This window comes from Apus apus, chromosome 4, assembly GCF_020740795.1.
Source record: "Apus apus isolate bApuApu2 chromosome 4, bApuApu2.pri.cur, whole genome shotgun sequence".
Lineage (NCBI taxonomy): Eukaryota > Metazoa > Chordata > Aves > Apodiformes > Apodidae > Apus > Apus apus.
In genome coordinates, this window is record NC_067285.1 from 69,248,208 (window position 1) to 69,274,120 (window position 25,913).

General features: G+C 37.7%; 1 protein-coding gene across 2 annotated transcripts in view; it reads right to left on the minus strand.

The window, feature by feature from the left end:
* The window catches only part of TNKS (tankyrase), a 135,857-nt gene that overhangs the window by 31,840 nt on the left and 78,104 nt on the right, over positions 1-25,913 (minus strand). For both annotated transcript variants that reach the window (XM_051617485.1, XM_051617484.1), the window contains exons 6-11: positions 14,109-14,203; positions 11,682-11,748; positions 11,033-11,219; positions 8,849-8,970; positions 6,211-6,302; positions 6,038-6,116 (exon numbers count right to left, since the gene is read on the minus strand). In XM_051617485.1, coding sequence (XP_051473445.1) covers positions 6,038-6,116; positions 6,211-6,302; positions 8,849-8,970; positions 11,033-11,219; positions 11,682-11,748; positions 14,109-14,203 — 642 coding nt within the window. The remainder of the gene's footprint in view (positions 1-6,037; positions 6,117-6,210; positions 6,303-8,848; positions 8,971-11,032; positions 11,220-11,681; positions 11,749-14,108; positions 14,204-25,913) is intronic.

A 25,913-nucleotide genomic window follows, 5' to 3' on the forward strand; every position in this document is an offset into this window, starting at 1 on the left:
TTTATTTCAAAATGAAAATCAATTTATGCATTTCAAATCGAAATACAAACTGAGATTAAATTTTCATAAAAATCAAACCTGGTAAGACCTATGCCTGTCTAATACTATGCCCTTTCAAATTCAAAGCTAAAATTTAAACTCTATTTGACAAACTGTAAATTATGTTCTGCCTTATTCGTATGTTCAGAAGGCAGATTGTTCCAGCTGCAGTAGTAAAAAGAGAAATATTAAACTGGTCCCCTTTATAAGAAGTCTGAAATTAGAAGGCTGCAGCTCTGAATTACTTTACACATGAGTTTTCTGCAAGAGTTAAAAATACAGATCTGACAGCTTTTATTCCACAGCACACTGGCTCTGGATTCTTCCTCTTTTAGCATGAAAGCAGTCACTCTGCTGCTTAAATTGCAACATAAAAGCAGAATGCAGTTATCAAATGAAAAGTCTTTTTAAGAAGAGGTTTTCATAGAAATATACCATCCCATACAGTATTTCCCTTTGCAGAATTCCTTCTGTTCTTTCCTTTTACCTCTTTCATTTCCTCTTCCCCACCCCGGATATTTGTAGTAGAGAAATCAAAATGGTCGTGCATCATCAGACACCGGAGAGATTTTTCCTCCCTGCTCTGCTGCTGTCTCAGAGCAGTATACGCAGCTACAGCAATATTCCCTTGGCAGCCAGGCTCTTGTGGCAGCCCAACAGCTGGGATCTGTTCAGGAGACTTCTTTTGCAAGACATCATAAGCATATCAGCTTTACGTTGGCATCAAATGCCCTAAATATCCTACTACTCCTTGACACTGCAGCGGCACAAAATGCAACAGCTTCCAAGCACTGCAGTTTTCTCTGTGAGATCTTTCTAGAACACGCACATTCTAAAATCACATATGAATCTTGTGCTCTGGGAGGCATTCCAGTACCAGGATCACCATCCCTCCACAATGCAAGGATCTGACTGACTACTCTCCTGCTGCATTTCTTCTGAAGACAACTTGTAGTATGCCTTGTGTCATTGTGCATCACTAACAGTAAGAAAGATAGGAGTTAAGAGAGGCTGGTGGCAATTTAAAGCTGCCAGAAGAAGAAAAAACCAAAATAAACCTCTAAGTCTTGCTTCACTGTGAAAGCTCCTAAATGATCCAGCCATATGTTCCACAGTTGTCCATTTGCATAAAAGCGTAAGGTTTATGTCACTAAGTTTGGATGTCCAAGCAGTAAGAAAAATTGAATCACACAATTGTAACAGATCATGTAGCTCTTCACGTTGCTAACCATCGTGGCCCAGAAACTGCTGCATTTCTGAAAGGAATTTTTTTTTTTTTTAATGCTTATTCTTTCCTGAGAAAATTATACCTCTACCTGAAGCGTTGTAAGCAAACTTACTACACAATAATGTCACTCTAGACCACGTAAGTCTGTTCTGTGTGTCTAGATAGATGGTGACGGTTGTCAAATCCATAATCATGAAAGGCTGGCAACATGCTACTCCAATGCACAGAAATAATTATACTGTGCAAAGATCCACAAAGCCAGGTCCTTCTAGCAGAGCAGAATGAAGCTGTTTCTGCTACCATCATGAATAAGGACACCACCTAACGTGACCTTAGAAAGACTAATTTTCTCTTGGAGAAGAATAGTTGCAACATTATCCTTTAGAAACACAACACAGTTAAACAAAGAGCATTCATAACATCCCCACACTTGCCCAAGATACTAGTGAACTTGCATTCTTGCAGGTCTTTCCTTCCAACAAGCATTACAATTCAGAAAACTCTTTAATCCTTTTCTTCTGCACTGCTAGAAAGCCTAATGTCTTTCTGAACATACTAAATTATCCATGTTCTGTAAATTCAGACAAGGAGTTAGTTAGAAGAGGTATCCAACTATCTAGCAATACAACAAAACAGGAAAGACACTTTTTCATTTGTTCACCATCTTCAAATTACTTTCTGTTTAAACAATGAATTTTGACCATCTTCAAAGCTACAATTGTGGCAATTAATAATTAATAAGCAATTTGTGGCTGATACTAGCTTTCTTACAAATATTTCTGTCAAATAAGTCTAGAGGAAGCACGTTATTCAAGTAGTCCTGCACTTTTTATTGTAGTCTGACAAACAGCAAATTTACACGGTAATGAAATTAAGGCTAATTAAATCCAGTACAAAGACCATGAACCATCTCAATTATCCCAAGGAAATTTCCTAAAGGAGCCTTTACCATGCTTCAGTGTACTTCCCAAACATACATACTTCACATGTTATCTCGTTTTTGCCATCTGACACAGATAACAGCAGTTTCTTCTCTATTGCTAAAAAATCTCAAAAGCTTTTCAATCTACAAAAACTTATGTGACTTTGTGTTCCTAAATTGATTACCAGATTAATTTTTTTTTGTGGATCAGCTGTCTGCCTTCTGGCACTGTATTTCAGAAGAAGAAAACTCCACTTTTTTTGAATCCTCAGTTACACATCTTTTTCAAAATGTAGCTTTCTGTAATCAGTAGTGGTTTCCAGAAGGTAGATTAAAGCTGACTTAATACCTTTCCTTTGATGGAAGAAATGGTTGCAAAGTAAAGAAAATATATCCACACTTCAGTAAGCATTTGAATGGGACCACATACTGAATATGTTGAAAAGGAGAAGGCTGCTCAGTAACTGGTTGTGGGATAATTTAGTTTCAATATTTTCATTAATGATCTTGGCACACAGAATGCTAAGGGGCATGAACATGAAAATCTGTATGAAAAAAGAGAATCAAGATTCTCTGTGTACTACAAGTCTATAGGAAGGGTCTGAGTAGTATTGTGTCATGTCTATTAAAAAGGCAAACATGATCCCAGTATGCATTAGTCCAGCATTTACATCAGAGATATGAAGTGCCATCATGTAAGCCAGTGGGGGGATAAATACTATTCTTGTTGCCTGAGCTCCAAGATTTCCTCTGGTGCTAGGTTGTAAGCATGATTAGGAAATGGCAATGTTCCTTTATGAAGGAAGACTAACTGCTTGAGCCTTTCAGCCTACCAAAATGAAGGCTAAGAACAAGTACCATGTTCACTCTGAATACCCCAGCAAAGGAAGCATCAAAATGAAAAAGAGGATCTAAACTGCAGAACAGTGCTGTTCAATGAACTAAGGGATACTCACTGTGAGGCTGCTATTGCAGGGGGACTAGATTCACCAGCTCAAGAGAACCCTCTCTTGTAAAATATGTGACTAGACAGGATCAAAGAGCACACTACATCTGACTACATCTTATGAATTAACTAAAATTCAAGGCACAAAAAGAGTAAGCGGGAAGAAACAGCTTCCAGAAACACAAAAAATGGAAAAATCAAAAACCTGTATCATGCTCCAGGGATTAATGCAAAGAAATATCAGTGTCTGATTAACTGAACGCCTACAATTAAAGCATAAGCAAGAGGTCAAATGATAACAAACAAGCAAGACAAACATTTCAGAGTGATTAAATATGCCTGGTTAACTAATTAATACTTCAGAGCATATCGCATTTGGGAACTTCAAAGTGTTTCATAAGCATTAATGACCTACCTCTTATGAAAAACCATTATTACGTTATTCCTGTTTTACAGCCAAGTAAGTTTGGACACCGACAGAGAGAGACCTGATGCACTGCAGTACGGAAATACAGGCTTAGCTTCAACTTAAGTGCTTTTCAAGATCATATATGTGTATGGCTATCCTCAGAATAATATAGAAAGCATATAACAGGATATGAATGAGGAATGAGTTATAAGGACCACCATGTACCTCTATTTGTATACTATCAACTCAAAAAACAACACTCCACACCACTCAGCATGGTTCTGTAGATAACTGTGGGCCACTCACCACCATCACTCATTCCACAAGTAACTCGTGGATTGTGACTTAGGAACCACTGCTTCAGGACATAAAAGAATTATAAGCTATCATCAGGATGTGCTACTGATGCAAAGAATAACATTAGGCCATTCCCATAAGGATGACATATTTGAGCTTGCTCCTAACATGGCTACACAGACATAGATTTTCAAGGGAGCACTAATTCCAATAGTAGCAGGCTTTCCAGAAACCCTCAGCACACAGAAACTCCTTGTATTTCAAAGTAGGCAGTACTTGGGTATCAATACACTTAAAATTCCAGTGTCTACCCAAGTACCATCAGTACTGAGTTCATGTGCAAAATCAGATGCATGAAGCTGTAATCCATTCCTATGGCAAAATGATTTTTTTTTCACTTTCAGTGCACAGGTATGCTACTAAGAGTGAATCTGGGAAAAGGATAATTAATAGTTTTAATGACTACAACTGAGACATTGCTTTACTCCACAGGAAAATCTTGGTATGTCATCACTGCATCAGCATTCTTAAATGTGATAAACTCCTCATGGTTTTGTTGTTAAGCCATTTTATGATGCCATCAAAATACTATGGAATTGAATCAGCTACTGTAATGTGGCAATGAGCTCTCATTCAGGTTTATAAATTACAATTAATTGTTTCAAAATGAAAAGAGGTAGTATTAACTATGCACACAATTATGTTGTCCCGAAAGGGGGGTTTGTCACCCAGTGTGCAAGAAGCCAATCCACACACAGAGATGAGATATTTGCTTTAATATCCAGTTCTGTGCAGAAAAGGGAGCAGGGTGGTATTCCACAAAGCAAGCTCAATTTCCCAAAACACAAGTTTTTATACCCAAAAACATTAGAAAGAATATCATTCAATCATTGGCACACATGATTGGTTAACTAATCCCTTGCTTCCATTTAAAGTGGCAAAACTCAAGAATTTCACTACACATGCTTAAAAAGTAAGGGCCTTGTAGTTAGTAGGGGTTCCTCTAGCCTGTAGGTGTGTATCTTAGTATGCTAATAACTCACTAATATGCAAACACGGTTATTTCAATTACTCAATGTGGTTTTTCCCCAGTGCTCAAGGCTGTAACCAAGGCAAGCTGTGGGGGGTGTTCCTTTCCAACCCTTTCATCTGTCTTGCAGGTGTCCTGCAGGCCTGTCTCAAGGTTGGGCTATTGACTACTTGGGGTGTGTTTTTCTCTAATTGGAATCTCGTCTAATTTGTCTAATTCTTAATGTTTCACTGTTAACTAGGCCCTGTTTTTATTCTGCATGTCCCATTTGTTCTCTTTCATGTGGTTTTTCCACAAATGTGATTTTTTCCCCCAAAATTTTACTTATTTCAATTAATAACTGACATAAATTACATTACTCGCACCTTCTAGCATGTCAAGCTCGACAGAGTAGATTGTTATTAGTGGTGTATTTCTTGGTTTCTAGCTACCTAAATGAAGATGAAGGCTCAAAAAGTAATGTGAGCCTCCTTAAAAGCAAAAATAAAAGGAGACCCTTTATATTTTAACCAGTGCACATAAAGTATCCATCAGGAAGAGTTTCTGAGAAAAGTAAGTATATCATTACCATGAATGTCAAGTTTGTTGCTAAATCTCAGAGAAAGATAATTCTGAAATACTTCTGAAAGATGCCTAAAAAACACCCCATATAAAGTTATACTTTCCTCTGCCTTTAACTAAAAAATTGCTGTTTTTCTAAGCAAGTTTCACCATAGGGTCACAAATTACTTTGGTCAGCACCTATCAGTACCTAAAGGGCATGGCAAAACAATCTGACCAAGAGCATAAGAAGCAAGCAGGGGCGAAGGAATGTGCAGCATTAGACTACTAAACTTGGTGTCAGCAAACTCAGACATTGGATATTTTCAAGCCAAGAAGATAAAGCAAAAAGAGGCACCTAGACGACCACATTTATTAGTAATTTGTAACAAGATTCATTAAAAATTAGTAAGGTAGATTCCTAAGCCCTGTATTCAGTTACTTGGAGAGAAGACCTAATTTTCCAATGGGAATCCTGAACATCCTGTACTAATTTAGCATAGACACACTTCAAGATTAAGACAAGAAGCACAAGGCATACAGAAGAAAAAGCAACAACTGTGATAAAAACTAACACTTCTTTTTGCTTTTTTTGCCTTAAATAAAGTATATTTAAGTATATTTACCTTTGCTCCATGTTTATGCAGAACTTCCATGACATCATTATGAGCTTTTTCAGCTGCAACATGCAAAGGTGTCATGAAACTAGGGGAAAAAAAAAAAAATAAAGAAGATTATATTAGTTTAACATTCCTGGAATGAGAGTCTTTTATAAAATTAAAAAATATCAGAAACCTACTCTTTGTTTTTCTCATTAACATTTGCTCCTTTCCTGAGCAATAGTTCTGTAACTTGCTTCCGCTTGGGATGCACAGCGGCGACAGCACAGTGCTGCAAAAAAGTAAATATAAATTATATTTCAACTACACAGATGACAAAATGCTTTAAGATCCGTGACTTCATCTCCCAGTTATTCTGCTGAACATCTGACTACAAACTTCACAAACAGAATACATCGTATTTCCGCTGAAACATAGACTGAACAAAATAAAAGCTAGTGACCAACGACCATTTTAAAGCTATTTGTCACTTACGAAAAAAGTGTTTATGTTCCCAACTACACTAACAAGATATCAGACAACACCAGCCCATAATGCACAAAGGAGGTAAAAACAAAGGGCTGGAAACAGCCTAACTCTCTACAGAGAGACTCCAAAGGGTCCATTAAGATCCTGTTGCTATTGTCAGATTAACATGACTTTTGAATGTTGCTTTGTTTCTTCTTCTATTTCAAAGTGTACTGAACTTGTTAACCAAATGGCAATTCTGCTGTGCATCGTTACAAATTCTGTAACAAATGGGTGATAAAGTTCCGCTTGAGTATCTTCTTTTCCATGTTATAAGACAGAGATATCTTTCACACAGGGCTTTTCAGTGCTCAAGCCTGCCCTTGTGAGGAACATTATACAGCCCTTGCTAGATGTTAACTATTTCTCCTGAATGTGGCTGTGCTCTGCTTGTTGGTTTGTCTGTGCATTTGGCACCCAGAAGTGAGCACTTTGTTCCCTCTCTTTTCTTTGAAAATGTCAGGAGAGATTGAGTCTAGTCTCTGTAGAGGATCAACAGTGGCCCTACCAATGCATTCCTGACACCTGAAATTACAAGCATGATTCCAGGTAAGATGAATACCATGCTTTCCAATCAGTCCAGAAATGCTTGTCTGGATGTCTCACAATAGCTGACTATGCGAAACAGGAGATATTTTTGAGTATTTTTGTTCAGATGTTTACCCATGTTTTAAACCAGTAATCCTTAAAAAGCAGATCTCCTGGAACAGATTTCTCATACTTTCCAATATCAAAATAATAGCCTTTACAATGGAACAGATCCCAAACAGAATGCTAATAAGTAGCAATATTACTGATAACCATCTTTCGTCCACTTTCAGTGTTCACTATGAAGTAACCACCATGCAAGCTCCCACATCACTGTTAGCCAGCAAAGCACGTCCAAGTTTTGCAAAGGCAAGCTTTGTAAATAAACATGAAGATCAACTTTTGCTCTGAAGAGAAGCAGTATTTTTGAGGCTTTGAAGATAATAACCTATCTGTATTTCCTGCAAATATTAAAAACCAGCACCAAAAGCAACACAAATGCTGAAATATTGCCAAACCTCAGAGCAACACTGAAACATAAACCAGGTGCTTGGTTTGGCCTTTTTTGGGGTAATAGGGCACAGAAGCCAGTGCTCCATGGTAAAAGAAACCACATTTAGGACAGGAGTAGCTCAATCAGACTGTACATAACCTTATCTGATCCTAGAAGCTAAGTCCTGCCACTTGAATGGGAAAACACTTGGCAATCTTAAGTGCAGGAGGAAAAATTTGAGAAATCACAGTCAAACATTTGCTGAACAGTGAACCAAAGACATCAATAGGCTAAAATATCCCATTTTGCCTAGCTGCCTCTGCAGAATGAGCAGAAGAGCAAAGAACACCACAGGATTAAGAAGTGATCATTACACAGCTAAAGATAAGCCACAGATCAGCAGCTGATACATTCAGGAAGAAAAGGATAACATCATCCCAAATTTCCTACTGCCTTCATGTTCAGCCTCTAAGTATCTCTTCCGTCTTGCTTCAAAATGCAGGCTAGGATGCTAAGTCCTCCATGGATAGGACAAAGCATATGGATGCTTGTTACTCAACACACAATGTTCTGATCCCAATCACAGTGTTTATAACACTAAATATGCAGCTGCATGCCTGCAGCTGAGACCTACCACTGTGAAGAAAATGTTCCATAGGAATAAAGTTTCATAACTATAATGGTTTTAATGGTCCCTCTCAACTTCAGCATCTTCACTGCATCTGGAACTCTGGCTGTGCTCTTCACCTCCACTGCTTCTTCAAGCAATGAAATCAGAGCAGGATACTGCCAGGAAAGTCTCAAAGACCCCTGTTTCCATAGCTAATATGGTATTGTCAGTACTATACCAATCCTGTAAGGCCTTGTGATACACTCCTTGCATCTATTTTCATCACAATTTTACACACTGTGAAGAAAACTTGAAACTCAGGCTTGCCGTCATTAAACTTTAAGGAAGCACTGGGCCACTGGAACAGAATTTAAGCCCAGAAAAAAAAACAAAAACAGAAAAAGAGGGTGATGGGGAAAAAGCAGAAGAGAAGTGGAAAAAGAAACAGATGAGGAGTGGTTGGAGAGTTTCTGTAATCTACCAGGAGGAAGAAAAAGTGATTTAAAATCATATGATGTTTTTTCTTTAATGGTGATTTAATTTTAATATATAAAGTGTTTGATGGCAAATCCTCAATCTCAGATGATGAATATATTTTCATAGCATGGAAATAAAACTTCTCAGCTAGCACTACTATCACATTTATCATAAAACAAACGGATTGACTGTATAATCTCACCAGTGCAGTCTCATGTGACTGTGGCTGCTTAAAATTAATGATCTCCAAAGCAAGCGTCTTCTTCACTTTGGCTAGGTCTGCCTCTCTGGCTGCTTGCAGTAAAGAGTGTCCTTTGAATTCATCTGTTAGAGGAAAAAGACTAATTTATTATTCAGCCACGTCACATTTATAAATGTTACTGGAGAAAGGTAGCAATATTCCATTAAGAGGAAATCATATTTGTGCACATCTTCACGTAGTAGCTGACCTGGGACACAGAACATGAAACATGGTTTACTGAAACTAAAGGGACATTCTGAAGGACGGGAAAGTGATTTATTCAGTAAAATCCTTACAATTTTTCTCCCTCTTACCCTCCACCCACTTGTTATTAAATGCGTGAGCTCTGAATTGCATATATATGTGTTCTAGTGAGCACAACGTTCTTAGATGCTCTTCAGAAAAAAGCTTTACAGTTGCTTTTCAAATAACTTATTGTATTTACAACTACAAATAATTCAAGGTACAGCCTAGATAAATAGATACAATTTCAATATAATAGTATATAAAATTATATGCATACATATATAATTTAAATATAAAATATTAAACCATAGGTCTTAAAGAAAGCTAACTGGTTAAGCATTTGAAGCCAGTCTGCTACAAAAACGAAACAGGTTTTGATAGCTGTGGTATCTTTGCAAGTAGGGAGAGGTAATTTTACTGTTTTCGGTGTCACATCTTGTTCAGTTCAGCAACTAGTCAATTTCAGTTTTAAGTAATTTTGAATTCAAAAAGGACTAACAGTGTTTCTCTTAAAATGTACAAAGGAAAGGCAGGTTAGCAAGAATGGTTTCTGAACCTGGGAAATAGAAGAAAAAAAAAAAACAGCTCAACAATCTCAGTAAAAATATCACTATCTTTCTTTCATAAGCAAGCTTGAAATGCCAAGCTTGTTAAAAGGGGCTTTCTTTTCCCACCCTTGTTTTAATGTCTGATGCAACAGTGGATTTACAAATACAAATAAATATAACAATTTTTAAGTCTTCTTCTCAAATAGAATTCAAATTTCTTTGTAAACAAAGCATTACTCAAAACATAAGTACAAGTAAATCTTGAAGTAACAAAGAAAAGTAGCATTATTCCTAAATTATAAAAAAAGAACTCAGGAATATTCTAAACATGTTACTTCAGGTGTGCAAATATAGGATGTCCTATCAAGATACTGTCATATTTGGTGTAATGTTCACATTGTATACACATTTCAGTGGATATTAATGGACACAAATCTTTCCCCTCTCCTCTTCAGAAACTATAAATACAAAAATAATCAAAGTTTAAATGGATTTTTTTTCTTCCCAATTTAAACAAATGGTAAATTTACCTTCCTCAAAGCCAAAAGCATCTCCCAAGTTAGCCCAGAACGGAGAGTAGAAAAGCAGAAAAAGGTTATTAATGTGCTCCTCTTTTCTCCTAGAGCAGTTTTCTGCTGCATATTGTCTCATTACCTTCACACACAAAGAATGGTGACAAATGACAACCTGAGTAGCGGTGATTGTGAGCAGTGCAGGATTACATTCTTAGTGTGTCAGTGGACTTCTGCTGAAGCAGAAAGGTGACAAACTAAAACCAAAAGTTTATTTATAATTGAGTTCAGAATCTACTTCTCCAGGAGTTTTCTGTAAATTCATAATGCTTTGTTTCTGAACTTGTCTCATTTAGTTATTTTTTAGAGTGAATGAGAAAACAAATCCCCAAAAGAGGGCAAGCAAAGGCAGAAAAATTCAAATTAGAGGTGAAAAATTGTTTCATAAACTGCATAAAGATTGCAAAGGTTACAAACGAAGGTGGTAGAATTTTCATCTTCAAGTTTGCACACCAAATCTACCTACTTCCTGGAAGTTACTCATCTTAGAAGTGTGATACAGAGCCTCAATACAGAGGCTCCTATGTGACTTAAGTGGACGTTCAGCATAAAAAAAAAACCCCTACAGTCAGTGATTCAGCAGTGCCTTAAACATTTTAAATCTAAGAAAACCAGACAATATCACAAACAGTATATTAGAGGTATCTGCGTACTTCAAAGCGAGAGGCACAGCTGCAGCTGCTCTGCTGTTCTGCCTCTACTTGTGAAGCCTGAGGAAAGTTGGCTTGGAAGGACCCTCTACAACCACTGACAACTGTTCCCAGTCTGAAAACACTTACAGGTCAGTCTCTCCCTCAGCTCAGGCGTTGGAGCCATGTCGACTGCGCTCTTGCCATGGCAGTTGACTAAGGTGGGATCCGCTCCGTGACTCAGCAGGAGGGAGCAGACCTCTACGCGGTTCTTCGAAGCAGCCTCATGCAAGGGGGTGAACTGCCAGAGGTCCATGGCATTCACACAGGCACCATGCTAGCACAGCAAGGAAAGCCTTATGTCAATAAGAAACCATTTCTGACAACTAAAAACTTTTAAGATTTTCGTTATAAAAACCAGTTCCATGCTTTCGTATATGAACAAATGCACAAAAAAATTAATTACAAAAACTGCCATATGTACAAAGCTACTGTTGAATCTTTAAAAACAAGCACAACTGTATGAGCTAGTTTTTTTCAATAGAACAGATATGCCACAGAAAAATTCAAATAAATAAAACTCTACTATCTGTCCATATAAATTAGCTAGGGGAAAATAACCTCACATATTGTACCACAGGAAGACCTAAAGCTGCAGGCTTCTGAAATGGCATAGAGGATGTTCGAAACCTGTTACTACAGAAAAAAAAAAGCTTTCTTTTCAGCTCTGGTATAAACAATTCATATCTCACCAAACACATCTAAATCTACAATAATTTCCTTCCATCTTTCTGCTTACCTTAAGCAGCAGCTCTGTAACCTCATAGTGTCCATATGAACATGCATTATGGAGCGGCACAAGACCACTGTATGGAAGAAGAAAAATAACAAATTTATTTAAGATGCATTTTTAAGAGAGGAACAACTTTCTTTCTACTGAAACGAACAGAAAGAAACTTAAATCTAAAATATTTAAATATTCAAATATTCAAAAATTAAAATTCAAATCAATGGAAAAATCTACCCTTCCCAAACAATATGTTCCTTAAGATCGGCATTAATTATTTTTTTGGTCCTAACAGGCCACAGATGTTCAATCCACCATTAAGACTAGCATTAACTGGCTTTGAAATTCTTTCTTGAAGCTATTAAGATGGGGCGAAAGTCCCATTTCACATTCAATTTGCTCAAGAGAAGTCAATGTTCTGTTTCTGCCTAAATGTGAACTGTTTATTTAAAATGCTATGTGAAAGGCAAAACTCCCCAGATAATGCTAATGTAACTCCTGGGTGTTTTATGAAGTTGTACAAATATCCATAGAAAGGAGACTGAAATTGCTGCACCAGACTGTGGAATGACCTGATTTTACAGTACAACCTATTTAACTGTGCAAGACACTTCTAATAGAACCCCTGTAATTTTTGTACAGCTATATTACTGGAGGTCATTCTTTAAAATGACACTAGCAAAGTAAATAAAAAGAGCTCTAGTCATCAGCACAAGATCTAATAAAAAAAATAATGCATTGAAAGAGAGATGTAAAGAGGAAAATTATTACAGAGGACAAAATGAGTTCAATTCGATTCAAGCAAGACTGTCTAGGTATGACTCAACAAATCAGGATGCAAAAACACTGAAAACAATAACTAACCCTTCACCACTTATGAAAAATACAGGGGATAACTCTCTGAATTGCAAAATGAACTCAAAGAGCACTGGAACAGCAAGCATCAGACAAAAGGGCAAACTTAATTTAAGATAGATGCCCTGAGAAGCAGCACTGCACTTGTCGCAGGAGATGGAAGATTTCCAAACTGTTGCTTTCCATTGTTACTTTTCTTAATTACAACTTACGGGTGTGAAACAGAGAGAGAGAGAGCATCTAGTCCACAGAGTACTCAAAAAACCTGTCCTATTCCAAAATGATGCTCATATAAGAGGACTGAGGTCTTAAAGGTCTCATCAGCAAAGACAGTCACCGCAGCCCTCCATCTGGCCAATTCTGCAGCATACCCTTCACTGATCTCTTCTGTGACTGTGACTTGGTGCACAACAGCAGGAAGGCAAAGAAAAGTTAAATGGAAAAATGAGCTGCTTCCTTGGCTGTGATCTTCTGCAGGATTAACAAGAACTGACAACCATTTTAGAGATGCCTCACAGTTCCTCAGGACTCTCTCCAAAGTGATCCCATTGAAGAGAATCTAACAGATCTACAAAAATCAATGTAACCTAATATTGCTCCATAAATGATAAATGACCTTTATTTATAGCCTATTTACTTATAAATTATGCATAAATAAGAAACAGCAAGGAAAAAAAACACCACCACAATGACTGGAAATGTGTGATGCCACTGAAAAAAATGGAGCTTACTAGGCTGTCAGACAAGTTCTAAGTATGTTTAAATTGTTTTTTATGTTAATACAAAGAATCTACACTGCAGTGTTCAAATTTCAGAAAGGTGTGAAATGCCTAGAACTTGCTTAAACATTGCTGGATCTACCTGAATAAGCATTGTATTCAGCTTTACTCTGGGGTTTGTTTTTTTTACTTATATAAGGTGTAATCAAGCATTTCACAACAACTCTGATACAAAAATTCATTAAGGGTGAATGTATAGACAAAAGTGCTAAAATTAGTCAATCTCCAAGAGTTTAAGTATGCTTGGGACTGGTTTTGGAAAGAAAGAGAAAAATAAGAAAAATGCTAATATCTTAATTTAAAATCTCTTTTAACACTAGGCTGAACACAACAGAAAATTAAGATACAGGAAGGGCCTCAAGTTTGCTGATGGAGACAGAACACACATTAATATCTTACCTCTATGGACTCTGAATACAAAACATGTGTCTTTAACATGGGGCCAAATTTCTACAACATGAGGACTAAGCTTTCCTATCAGACCACCATGAGAATCATCACCTTAGAGTTCACCAGCATATGGCTCAGAACAATTTACAACACATATTGTTCGGGATTTCTGACTGCTGTGCACTTTTTGTTGTTGTCTTATTACCATCCTTACTGCAAAAATAGAATAATTTAGCTTCTACTGTATCTTGATTTTTGCTGGCAACCTCAATCAAGACATGTTTCCAAGGATATGTCACATTCTCAGCCAACTATTTGAGATTATGCTGCAAGACGAAACAGAGAAATAATTCCCCCTCTTAATTAATACAAAACCACTGCTGCAAACAAATAAAAGTTAATTCATTTTACATACCCTTTATCCTTTGCATGAACATCTGCACCATGCTGAAGGAGAAGTTGGACTATTCGAACTCGGTTGTAGCCTGCTGCTAGGTGTAAAGGAGTGGACTGCAAAGTAAAACAAAACAAGATGAAGAATGGGAGCCACACTCACATACACATTAGACAAAGGTAAGTTAGGCTCCCCTTCTGTGATCAACCAAATTATAATTATGCACCACGTACATGCCCTTCATGTTGTCAAGCCAAATAAATGTTCCTTAAGGTGGTGAAGAATCCAGGTATCTCCTAAGTCAGTAACCAACTCATTATTTAAAGTTAGCTTAAATAACGGCCCAACTTCCTTTTGTTTAGGCTCCTGGGTTTTTTGTTTTGTTTTGGTCTGCCTTTGGTTCTTTTTGTGGGTTGTTGTCTTTTTAATTCTAGGATTTAATTAATTTCTAAAATGCTAGAATTTATTTTTTAATTCATTAACAAATTTATGCAGTTCAGGCTGTATACTCACAGGTTACAAAACTGTTGATATACATGCTTGTTGCTTGCACAAGAGGCAGACTACAGAGCATGAAATAACACATTTATCCCATAGAAGGAATGTTTGCCTTCAGGTCTGCGCCAAACGAGTAGTTGTACAGGTTCTGTATTGTGATGTGATAAAACACAGATCAAACTGTATACAGTCTGCAGTCTCCTGCAAAACACACCTCTTCAGCAATAATGCACCTTGCTGCACAATAGCAGAGCAACAATAGCTCATTTCTCCATAGCACATTTGTAAGAATTTTAACTGAAAGCTTTTGAAGTTGACAACAGTAATTTCCCTCAAAGTTAACTTGAGAACTTTTTACTCTGAAACAAATTTTGCATGCTGTTCCATTCTGAAGGAAGTGATTTCTTACATGAATGAGTAATGTTGTTTCCCCGTTCCCAAGACTGAGAAGCAGGGGACTTTAAGAGTATCTTTGTTGCAATTTATTTTGTGTCACACAACCAAGCAACACAATTTTATTACAGTAAAACCTCATACATAAATCAGCTTAAAACACACGGTAAGACATTCCTCACAGCATTAAGCCAAATGCAGATTTACTGTCAGCATTAAAAGATCATTATACAGTATTTCAGGTGAGATATCACATTCTCACTCTTACCAAGATTTGAAAAAAAAAAAAAAAAAAAGACAAGTAGTCTCCTCTGTGGTAAGCGGCACCAGGTGCTATATATCCATGGTATGGATTTCCATGAAGTAATACACATTTAGTATGACTGTAACTTGGAGTAGTCTATTATATTTTACTATACTCTCAACACTTTCCTGCTTTGCTTCAGAAAGAGTACTTTGACACCTACCAACTGTCCTGTGTACTGTAGTGAGGACAGAACTTGTCAGAAATGACAGCACAGGACATCTCTAATAAAAACATCTCGGTAAGTCAGTTTATTTAGGTAAGCAGTTATACAAGTTTCCCTAAAACCCATCTTTGGAATTATGAATTCTCAAAATAAGGACCTCTAAAATTCCTAACCTGAACATCTCTAAAATTTCTCCAAATTATAAAATGCCACCACTAAAAAAATGGGTCAAATCTTTTAAGTGTTTGGCCATTGAGATTGTTAGGATCTGTTTCAGAAAGAAGACTGATCCAGAAGGTATTATATTCTTTTCATATCTGTTAATGTTACAAAATAGCTGGCTTATGCATATCTTATACAGTAATGAAAATGTTGATAGAGATTATGCCACTACTGACATTAGCAGAATACGTCAGTACTGTTCATTTGGACAATTGCCTTGGTTGGTTGCTGCATCCAGTTTTATCAACTGAACTAATAAGTTAGAAAACCTGAAAGGAATTTGAAATGGACTGTGGAAGAGTCAGTCTATTGAAAGGTCAAAATGCCAGACAAAACTGGGGCAAACACTAAATCTTTGTGCCACTGCAGGAACCTTTAACTTCACTATAATTAAACTACATCCATTCTTGTCTCCACGCTACCTCTAAAACAATGACGGCAGGCTTCCAAGATGATACTTTACACATATTAAGCATTACTTATAGGGATGTTCTCAATAAAGATCCATCAACCTTGGAGTTCTTATTCACTGCTTAAAATTAAAAGAATAACTATTATGACCCAAGCTGGGACAGCGCATTTTGTATTTTTAGGGTTATTAGACCTACATTTTCCCAATAACTTCAATTAGAGAAGAAATCCCAAGCATTTCAAGCTTACAGTTGCAAGGCAAATGATGTAAGTTAAGCAAAAATTTTTCAGTGATGTCCAGTGATAGAACAAGGGGCAGTGGGTGCAAACTGGGACATAGGAGGTTCCATGTAAACATCAGAAATAACTTCTTTACTGTGAGAGTGACAGAGCCCTGGAACAGGCTGCCCAGAGAGGTTGTGGAGTCTCCTTCTCTGGAGATGTTCAAAACCCGCCTGGACACATTTCTGTGTGATGTGCTCTAGGGGATCCTGCTCTGGCAGGGGGGTTGGACTAGATGATCTTTCGAGGTCCCTTCCAACCCCCTGTGATTATGTGAAAAAAGGGTCACTGCAATTCTTCAGGCAACTTGAATCCCTGCCTTTCAGAAGGATGACTTCCTTCTCCTTGAGCAAGGCCACACAGACACTGCAGTCCCATGAATGAACGCAGAACACCATGTCCTCCCCAGCACCACAGGAATTAGTTAACTTAGCTGCAGTCAGTTGCCCCATGTTTGGTGTGCTTGCCTTCTGATCCACTGCAGCTTCAACAAAGCTGTGTGCTGCACTGTGGCTGCCTCTCCAAGGAGGAGCTAACTAATTCTCCCTGCACCCATCCCTGAAGAAAAGGCTGAGCTCTGTACAACCCTGCATGCATTGACTCATGCAGTGCTGGCGACACAGAGAGACCACTTGTCTGAAGGGCCAGCACAGCTGAACACCTAGGGTGTGCAGAAGCAGCGATACAGGAAGGCTGCTCCCCCTGTACCCAGGCCTGCTGCATGACAACCCACCAGCCAGCATTGCCTGCTGCTCTCTAGGTTGGCTAAAAGGCTCTTTTATGCTGTGTTCACATATGCTTCAAGAAGGAGGAAGCAGTAAAGGCCTTAGCTTAATGATTTTTTAAAATTGATTTTCCTTTCTTGTGAAAAAGAGAAACATTAATGTTATAGATTCAACAGCTAAAAATACTAACCTAGCATTACAAGCTTGTATGCTAATTACAGAAACTAAGTACCTAAAAGATAATATTTTGCTCATGATATGGGATTATTAGCCCTCAAAAAAAACTTTAAAGTGAATGACAGTAGTAGAGACTACAGTTCAAAATTAATGCAATGTTTATCTAGCAGTAGAAAGGTAGAAGCTAGCTAATACAAACAGCAGTATTGTATACTGCACCTGCAAGGTATGTCAATCTAATCACTTAATAATAAGGAAAGAGATTTAATTGAACTATCAATTAACCCCTCCTCCCACGCCTCACAATACCTGGCAAGAGACTTACAAGAATCCCTGGAGGGCACTTACCCTCCAAGACTCACATTCGCAGTTACCAAGCTAATAACACTGTCTTACTTGCTAGTGTAATTAAAGAGACTAGAATTCCACTTTTATGAAGTAGAGTAGACCCTGTTGTGAGATACTCACAATATTTTTCAGTTTTATGATAGCTGTATTTGAGTCAAAGCAGGTACTGTGCTTTTCAAGGAGTATGACTATACACAAGATGGTCATGACTGTCAACCTGTATACCTACAATTTATACTAAAACAGGTATTTTTGCCTCCAGTCTTCTTTAAAATTTGTTGCCTGGGAATATGAGAAATGCATTCTTTAGATTTAAAAAATGTACATACAGCAGTTAGATACTATTTTCCCTGTGCCTTGGGTATTTTCACACTGCTTTGTTAGTAACAGCTGATTTGATGATGTCTGTTCAAGGTCAGCTGCCTTGGATTTGCTGTCCCCTGTTCACCTGCATCAAACTAAAGGAGCCCCCAAGAATCACCAGAACTACAGGCTGCTGAGCTGCTTCTACTGAAATTAAAAAAAAAACAACACTGCTTTCAACAAATTGTCCACAGGCAGCACGGGAATGCTGGCTCCGAGCACTATTTGTTTCCCTTCCAGTCTTGTTAGAGTCCTCAGCAGCTTGTAGATGGTAATGCTGCCAAAGCCTCAGAAGAAAGCTGCATTTTCATATTCAAATTATGAATTGCCCACTTTATAGGCAACTTTAAACTGGGGGATCTTATGCAAGGATCTTAAATCACACATTATCTGCAGATCGATAACAGCTGCAGGAACTGTTTGAAGAACCAATATGGCCTGTTCTTGCTGACTACTGCCAAAATCTCTATGTAATGATATCTGAAAACAAAATTAATATTTCTCATTCTCAAGTTGTCTTGTCAAAGGCAATTAAAATCAACAAACAACAATCTTACTACATATATGTTGTCTCATCACATATCTAATTTACAACACCATACAGTGCTTTAGAATTATCATAATTTAATCTAATTTTGCATGGGAAGGGCATTTTAGCAATAAAGAGGCAACACCCTGATTTTGAGAGCCAGCTCACGCCTTGACAATATTACAGCTACTCTCAAGTTCAGAAGGTCCCCACATGAATATCCACCATTGAAGTGTGGCTCCTACACAGACAGACAAGTATGATTTGGCAAAAAATACCTAAGACAACTCATTATGTTTATTGTTAACTCTTTTACAACACCCTGCTGAGAAAGTATGTAAAAAAAAAAAGGAAGATATGAGAAAAGATTTTAAGATGCTTATTTACTCTTTAATATATGTGACACTTCTACCTCATCTATAATCAGCTTCACGTTTGGTAGATTTGGAAATTACAGGTATGCAGCAAGCTTCCATCTAACTTCTGTCAAACAAAACCTTTAATCAGACCATAATCCCTGTAGAGAGCAGTAACAATAAAAATGATATCCTAAACTTTTGTAGTTTTGTCTTACAAGCTCCCTTCAAAACAGTGTTTCACCTCCTCTGAATTAAGGGGAAGAGCAGAGAGGTTTCTAATAGCAGAAGGGAACTTTGTTTCATAGTTCTGCATAAAACTGTGTTGAAAGATGTCCTGACTCTTACCAAGATGACTATTTGGATCTGGCATACTAAGGAAAAACCTCTGAGCTGGCAAACAACTCTCTCTTCACTAGGTTAGAATTTATGATATCATCTTTTCTTTGAATCACAATAGTCTGTGTCTGCTTGATGGTGCTCTCTTACAGACTTCTCCAAAATGAACTCCATCAATCATCAGTGCACATCAGGAAGACATTCCAGATGCAAGCAGAATAGCTCCTGTCGCCACTTTATCATTCTGATTAATGGGGTAAGAAAACAAGTTGCAACAACACCACAATCTTGAAGAGATATTTCTGAACTTTTTCACAGTGGAAATGATCAGGTTTTTCCTTTGCTGCTCAGATAACAAGTTGCATTTCAATTTTAAGCAGCATACGCATCTTACACCTTCACTTTTTGACTCAGTTGCAAGCCTTCTTGGGAAAATATCCCATCACCATTTGTTTGTATGGTGCATGCTGGACATCACATCAAATTAAAAAAAACAATTGCTTCTAAAAACACCTACGTCAGGTAACTCAAAATAACTATTTTATATTCATGCCACAAACACTCTTGCACACCAGGTACTACAGAAATAAAGGTCCCTAAGAGCAGCTAGAGGATGATGCCCTTAATGAGCAGGAAAGGGACTGTGCTTCTGTTCATCAGCCACATGGCTCATCAACTTCACCCACCAAAATTCTGCAACATTTTATAGCAGTACTGAGTTTTTAATTTCTTGGTTTACAATTATGCTTTAGGTACAACATTATAGCCACTGGTCCAGGAAAAGCAGTTATGTTGGGCTGCTGACTGTAGATGAGCTAGCTGCAACAAATAAGCACAGGGATGAAGGGCTTAATCGACTTTTCTTTTGCAATAAACAACAAACCCAAATTCAAAACAAAACAAAACAACTCCTAAGGACAAGGAACAGACAATATGTAAAGACATTTCTCACTTCACTGTGTTTCCCATGGTAATTTAACTGCTTCAAGCTCAGAACATTGCCAGTAGTACTTAGTTGGATTATTGAACAGGACAGACTTTGTACAGTAAGAATCTGAAAAGAGTCACTTTACAAATTTTACACACTGCTTTCTAGCAGCTAACAATAGGAAAACTTAACTGAACAGCTCACCAATTCAGAATCTGCAAGTCAGACAGTATCTCAATTTAGAGCTCTAGGATCAGGTAATCTCTTCGAAGAAGAAAAAAAGTCTACTGTTTTGAGCTGTAAACTGTGAGGACAAAACCAGCTTGATTTCACATAGAAACTAGTGTAGGGCTGAATATTATTGGGAAAGAATGAGGATAACATAAAGAGTACGAGAAATGTTTGCATTCCTTTTTATTCTGTTACTTGGCAGAAGAAGAACAAAGAAGTTGTCTGCATTAAAATAAATTCTTCCTTGCAACTCAATGTCTTTCAGAAATTTATTCAGGGATTATACCACCTGGGTTATTGTGCAAAGCCCAGAGCAGGTCAGATATCAGGAACTGCATATCTCTAGAAGTATTCAGAAATGTGTACCAGTTATAAAGCATTGCTTTGTGGATCACAGATTCAAGGAATATTACCCTCTGTATTCAACTATGCAAAAAACACAGTTGGATTATTATTTTCAAATCAGTGTTGGACACCTCGAGATCCGGCAGATGTTCATAAACAGGAGGAAAGTTAAGAATGTATATTAAAGGTGAAATGGAAAAAAAATTTCAAAGAATTAACAAAACAGCCAGTGACTTAAAAAGCACACAATGAGTAGAATAAAAATACCTCAATTACACTGGCAGAGTAAGACCTCATTCAGAAAGGGTTTACTTGGGTGATAGACCAAGAGTCTTCTACTCTTAATTTTCAGTGAGCATTCAAATCAGTTCCTTCTCAGAAGACTGTAATGTCCAAACTACTGATTACTAAATATTTCTCTACTAGAGAGACAACACAAACTTCTGACTGAACCTCAACCTCAAGACTATGACAAGGCTCAGCATCAGTTCTATACATTAACATGGTGACCCCAGGGTACCGCAAGTTGGACTAAGGGTTGGCAAATAAGGGGCAGGAGATTTATGAGAGAACTGTTTGAATTGCATAGATGTCTGGGGCAGGGAAAAATAGAAAAGATGACAAGCATCAACTTGCACAAGCATAGACAAAGAAAGAATCAGAGTGCCTCTGTCTCTTAGAAGTTAAAACAAGAACAGAAAATACATGCTCTCATTTTTCTGGTCAGGAACAGAAACAGTTACACCACAGAAAAGGTAGGAAATGGAGGCAAACAAGATAAACCCCAAAGCAGAAGAGGGTATAGGGCAAAGATATGTTTCCTGACAGGAGAGAAAACATGCAGGCACTGCAGGATCACACAACAAAATAAAGTTTCATTTGCAGAGGCAGGCTTAAGATGCATGTTTGAAGATGACCCTGTAGAAGCCTTATTAAATCCCAGCAGAATAACCTGGTCTCCCTGCCCAGCAGGTTCCTCCATACAATGATACTTGACTTTCAAAATTATGGAGATAATCTTTGACAACAGTAAGGCAAATCCTTAATAGCTCTGAATGCTATTCTCTTAACAGGAGCTATATTAAAGAGAAAGTAATTCAAATTGATTACTTCAGAGAAAAGGAAACTAAGTCAAACTTGGAAGAGCATCATTACCTGACAGAAAAAGGTCTAAAATAAAGGCCAGAAGACAAAAAGATACTCTGAGATAATAAGAAGCAACCATGCTTGCAATGAACCCAAAAAGCGAAGATCAGTCTGATCCGCAAGAAAAAGCAAGTATGGGAAAGGGATAAAAGGGACGTCACCTCCCCAAATATTAATTAGGAAGCTTACTTCCCCAACAACTCCATACTAATTTGCTGCCACTACTTTCAGATACTTAACTAGAGTAAAAAAACTTCAAGGGAAATGGTAAAGGGCTAGGAGAGACACAAACCTTTACGTGGGAATACCACCTTGACCTTCAATTTTAGGATTTCACAAACAGCAGGTCCCATAAATGGGGCACTAGTGATCCTAGCCTCACCCTAAATAAGAATTAAAATTAAACACTCTTCCTCCACAACTCTTGAAACTCTTCTGCATTTGCATGTAACTTAACCTACCACCCCTTTGGTAAAACAGTTCCACAGAGGATGTGTCAGAAAAATTAAGCAACATCCCCCACAGACCCCTGGTATTGTCAGAAAACTGTTCCTTAACAAGGATGCCTTCTACATTCAAATGATAAAGGTGTGGCTGTGGATGGAACTGCAATATGAAAAAGAATTTCTGAGGCTTCTACTATGAAGTAGGATTTGCAGATCTCCCAGATACAGAAGCATGGAATAGAGCTCTTGCAGCACTCTCAGACATGGGGAGATGGACTTTGAGATGGATTATCAGAGAAGCAAGGGAATATACACCGTTACTGCGGTGACAGATGCTGGCACCTGAGGGAGCCTCGGTTTGCTGAGCTACATAAAGGTGAAATGACAGTGAAGTCCCACTCTCTTCTCCTACAGAAATGCTACTAATGTTATTTAATACTGAAATAAGACATATACTGCCTTAAGTGATATGGCAGAACACTACACAGCAATTAGTTACAGTATCATTGTATCCAGGATGGCCATTTTTGTTGCTTCTTTTCATCACCTGGAACCTGCCAGAAATGTGTGTCAAAAATGGAAAAGTCTGAGGTGAGGCACTGAGGCATGACTGGCTCTTACAGATGCAAAGGCAAGAAGAAGAAACTGCCCCTGTGATGCTATTAACTAAAGTCATCAAAGGGCATTCAAATCTCTAATACTCTAAAGAGCAGCTGTGGCAACACCTGCCAGCTAGAGAACAAACTCATCTAAGGGCTAGTGGACAGAGAACACAGGCATACAGGATTGTCTTGTGTCAACAGCTAGAACTTTTATTTGTTAAATCACATGCTAGAAGCTGTGATTCGAGTTTAGTGTACAGGGTAGAACAGATGCTACTGCTGCTGGTCTGAGCAATGGGGCATGGATAGCCAAGTTTCTGCAGGGTTTCTGAAAGCATCTTAGTGCCAGCCAGCATAGTCCTCAGCCCAAGTCTCAACCCATCAGTCTTGTTAAATTGCAAGCTGCAAATGCTTATCACTCCAGGGGAGTAGGATGACACAACTTTCTCCCATTTTCCAGCACAAATACATACAATTTTATCTGTCCTGTCAGCCAGTGTCAGAAGCTATAGAATCTGTTCTTCAATTATTTGCTCAGACTGCTGTTACCTCTTTTTAATGAAATATTTTGGCATTGCTCTGGCAGCACAAACAAGTGCTAACAAGAGGCTCCTCTCCAAGCAGCCACGCCAGATGACTGGGGAAGGCCTGCATACATTAAAACAACCTGTGGAGGATGCACACGGGACATCAGAGAAGAAAAACTGCTGTTTTCTGCTGTTTCAGTCTCTTCTTTTTCCACTTGCTATACAAATCTTTTTTCTACTACAGTCAGCTAACAGTCTTTTACCCCCTTTTCTTTTTACATCTCTTATTATTTTTACCACTTCTCCCACTTTATATATTTATGTTGCTTTTCCTTCTTCCCCTCCAGACTCAAAACCTTCCAGGCTTCAGTTCATAGGATTTTCACATTATTAAGATTAAAAACTTCTCAGAACATATTAATTTGACAGTTTCCTCTGTTAGCATGACATTAAAACCAGCACTTCCCTCATTTTATTGAAACTGCAGTGAGAATGAACTCTTAAGAAAAACACGTGCAAACTAACTGCATTTCAGCTCCAGAGCTCCATGTAAAATAAATATTTCTGCCTTATATTTTGGAATTAAATTAAAACATGAGACCTAAATTAATTCACAAAATTAAATATGGAAAATGCTCATTTTGCATCACAGCGATTATTTTCAAATTTTAGAATGTAATGCCTTTATAATCCAGTCAAGTAGACTTTACTGTTCCTGTGAAGAAGAGCCTTGCAAAATACAGGAAAAAAGACAGAGAATTTCTACAGTGCTTCCTTTTAGTATGTTTCAAAATTGAAAAGTTATAGTTATTAGAATATGAAAATTCTAAAGAATTTAATCTGTAAGAAATAAGCCTCTTTTATAAGTAGAAATGTATTATATTACTTAGAAAAGACTAGTCAAATAACCTCCATTTTCTTGTTCATCAATGACATATCCATCATCGACTACAATGCCCTATTTCGGCATTTGCCTCCCCTTTTATTGTTCATCTGCTGCCTGCTCAGTCAATTTACACAACAGCTCTAGGAAGGGTTATATAAATACAACTCACTCTGTACATAAATATTTGTAGTTCTTTTTGTTTAGAATTAAACTAATCACTCTAAATTATCTATACAACCTATGAAGTCAATGATGAGGTTGTATTAGCAAGTGATAACTGATGTGCTGCAAGACATCAGAGAGGCAGTAAGGGTGGAGAACAGAAGGTGACTAAAATTACTGCCATGTAGACTGGGGAAGTATCACACTGAAACAAGTAACACAGGCGAAATGTTTGGATGTTATCAGGGATTGTTTTACAGAGAAGTTGGCTAGGATGGCACAGGAGTAAATGCCAACTACTGAGCTGGTACCAAGTAACAAGTGAAACCTGGTGCAAAACCTTGCTGCAGAAACTGCTCTTTAGCACGGACTATAATATACTTAGATTCACCTTATCTACGGGATAAATGCTTGTTAAAATAATCCAGTGACCACTCTAACTTTCAGAGGGGAGCTATGAAAAAATTGGGAATTCTTCTAACAATAAGCTAAAAGTGGTAGATAAGAGAATTAAAGTCCTGACAGACAGTATGAAGACTGATAATGGAGATAAAACGGGAAACACCATGCTAATGTGTTCTTCTATTAGGAAGGGCTTGATAAATTGAAAGAAGCCAGTGTGACCAACAGCAAACTAAAAGAGATTACAAGAATTAAGAAGACATCATTGAAAAAGCTGAATTTACAAGCTGAAGAAAATCACAAGGATCGTAAACACCAGCAGATTAAAGTAAAAATACAATTAGAGAGGCAATAACATTTTAAGCAGTGACTAGTGAAAGGAATTCAAACCAGCCATAAATCCTTCTGCCAACTTGCCAGGAGCACAAAATAGACCAGACAGCCCAGCAGGGCAAGGTGATGCTAGGGCAAGAAATGGACTTCTCTCCTGCAGGTGAAGTCATTGTGGAATAACTGAAGGAACTCTTTGCTTGGTATACATCTCTTTCTTTTTAGCTAATAATCAAGATGAAACCAGTCAGGTATAAAATTCTCCACACCTCAAAGACATTTGAAGGTTTATTGACAAGAATATCAGTAAAGACCTAACAAATTAGATTGCCTGATTTGTAGAGAACAATACAGAGAGAATAACTACAGAAAAAAAAAAAATTGTTCCAGCTCTTCAAGTGCACAATTTATATTTGTGGACATGATAGATTACACTTCAGATCATATCTGAAGAAAATTAAAAGGGGTGAAAGGATACTTGCTAAAACTTTAAGAGGAAAATATTTAAGATCTTGAAACAAAACCTTTGAGCAAGATCAGTTTTACACTGTATTCAAAAGGTATCATCCTGGGCTAAAAGGGGTTTTAAGTGACACCAGTGACAGAAACTATGTCAAGTTATCTATACTGTACAAAGTCAGGAGAGGGATTGTGTTCTGCAAGTGCTAGGGAGCAGTCCTGAGGAGAAGGACTTGGTGTGGTAGTACA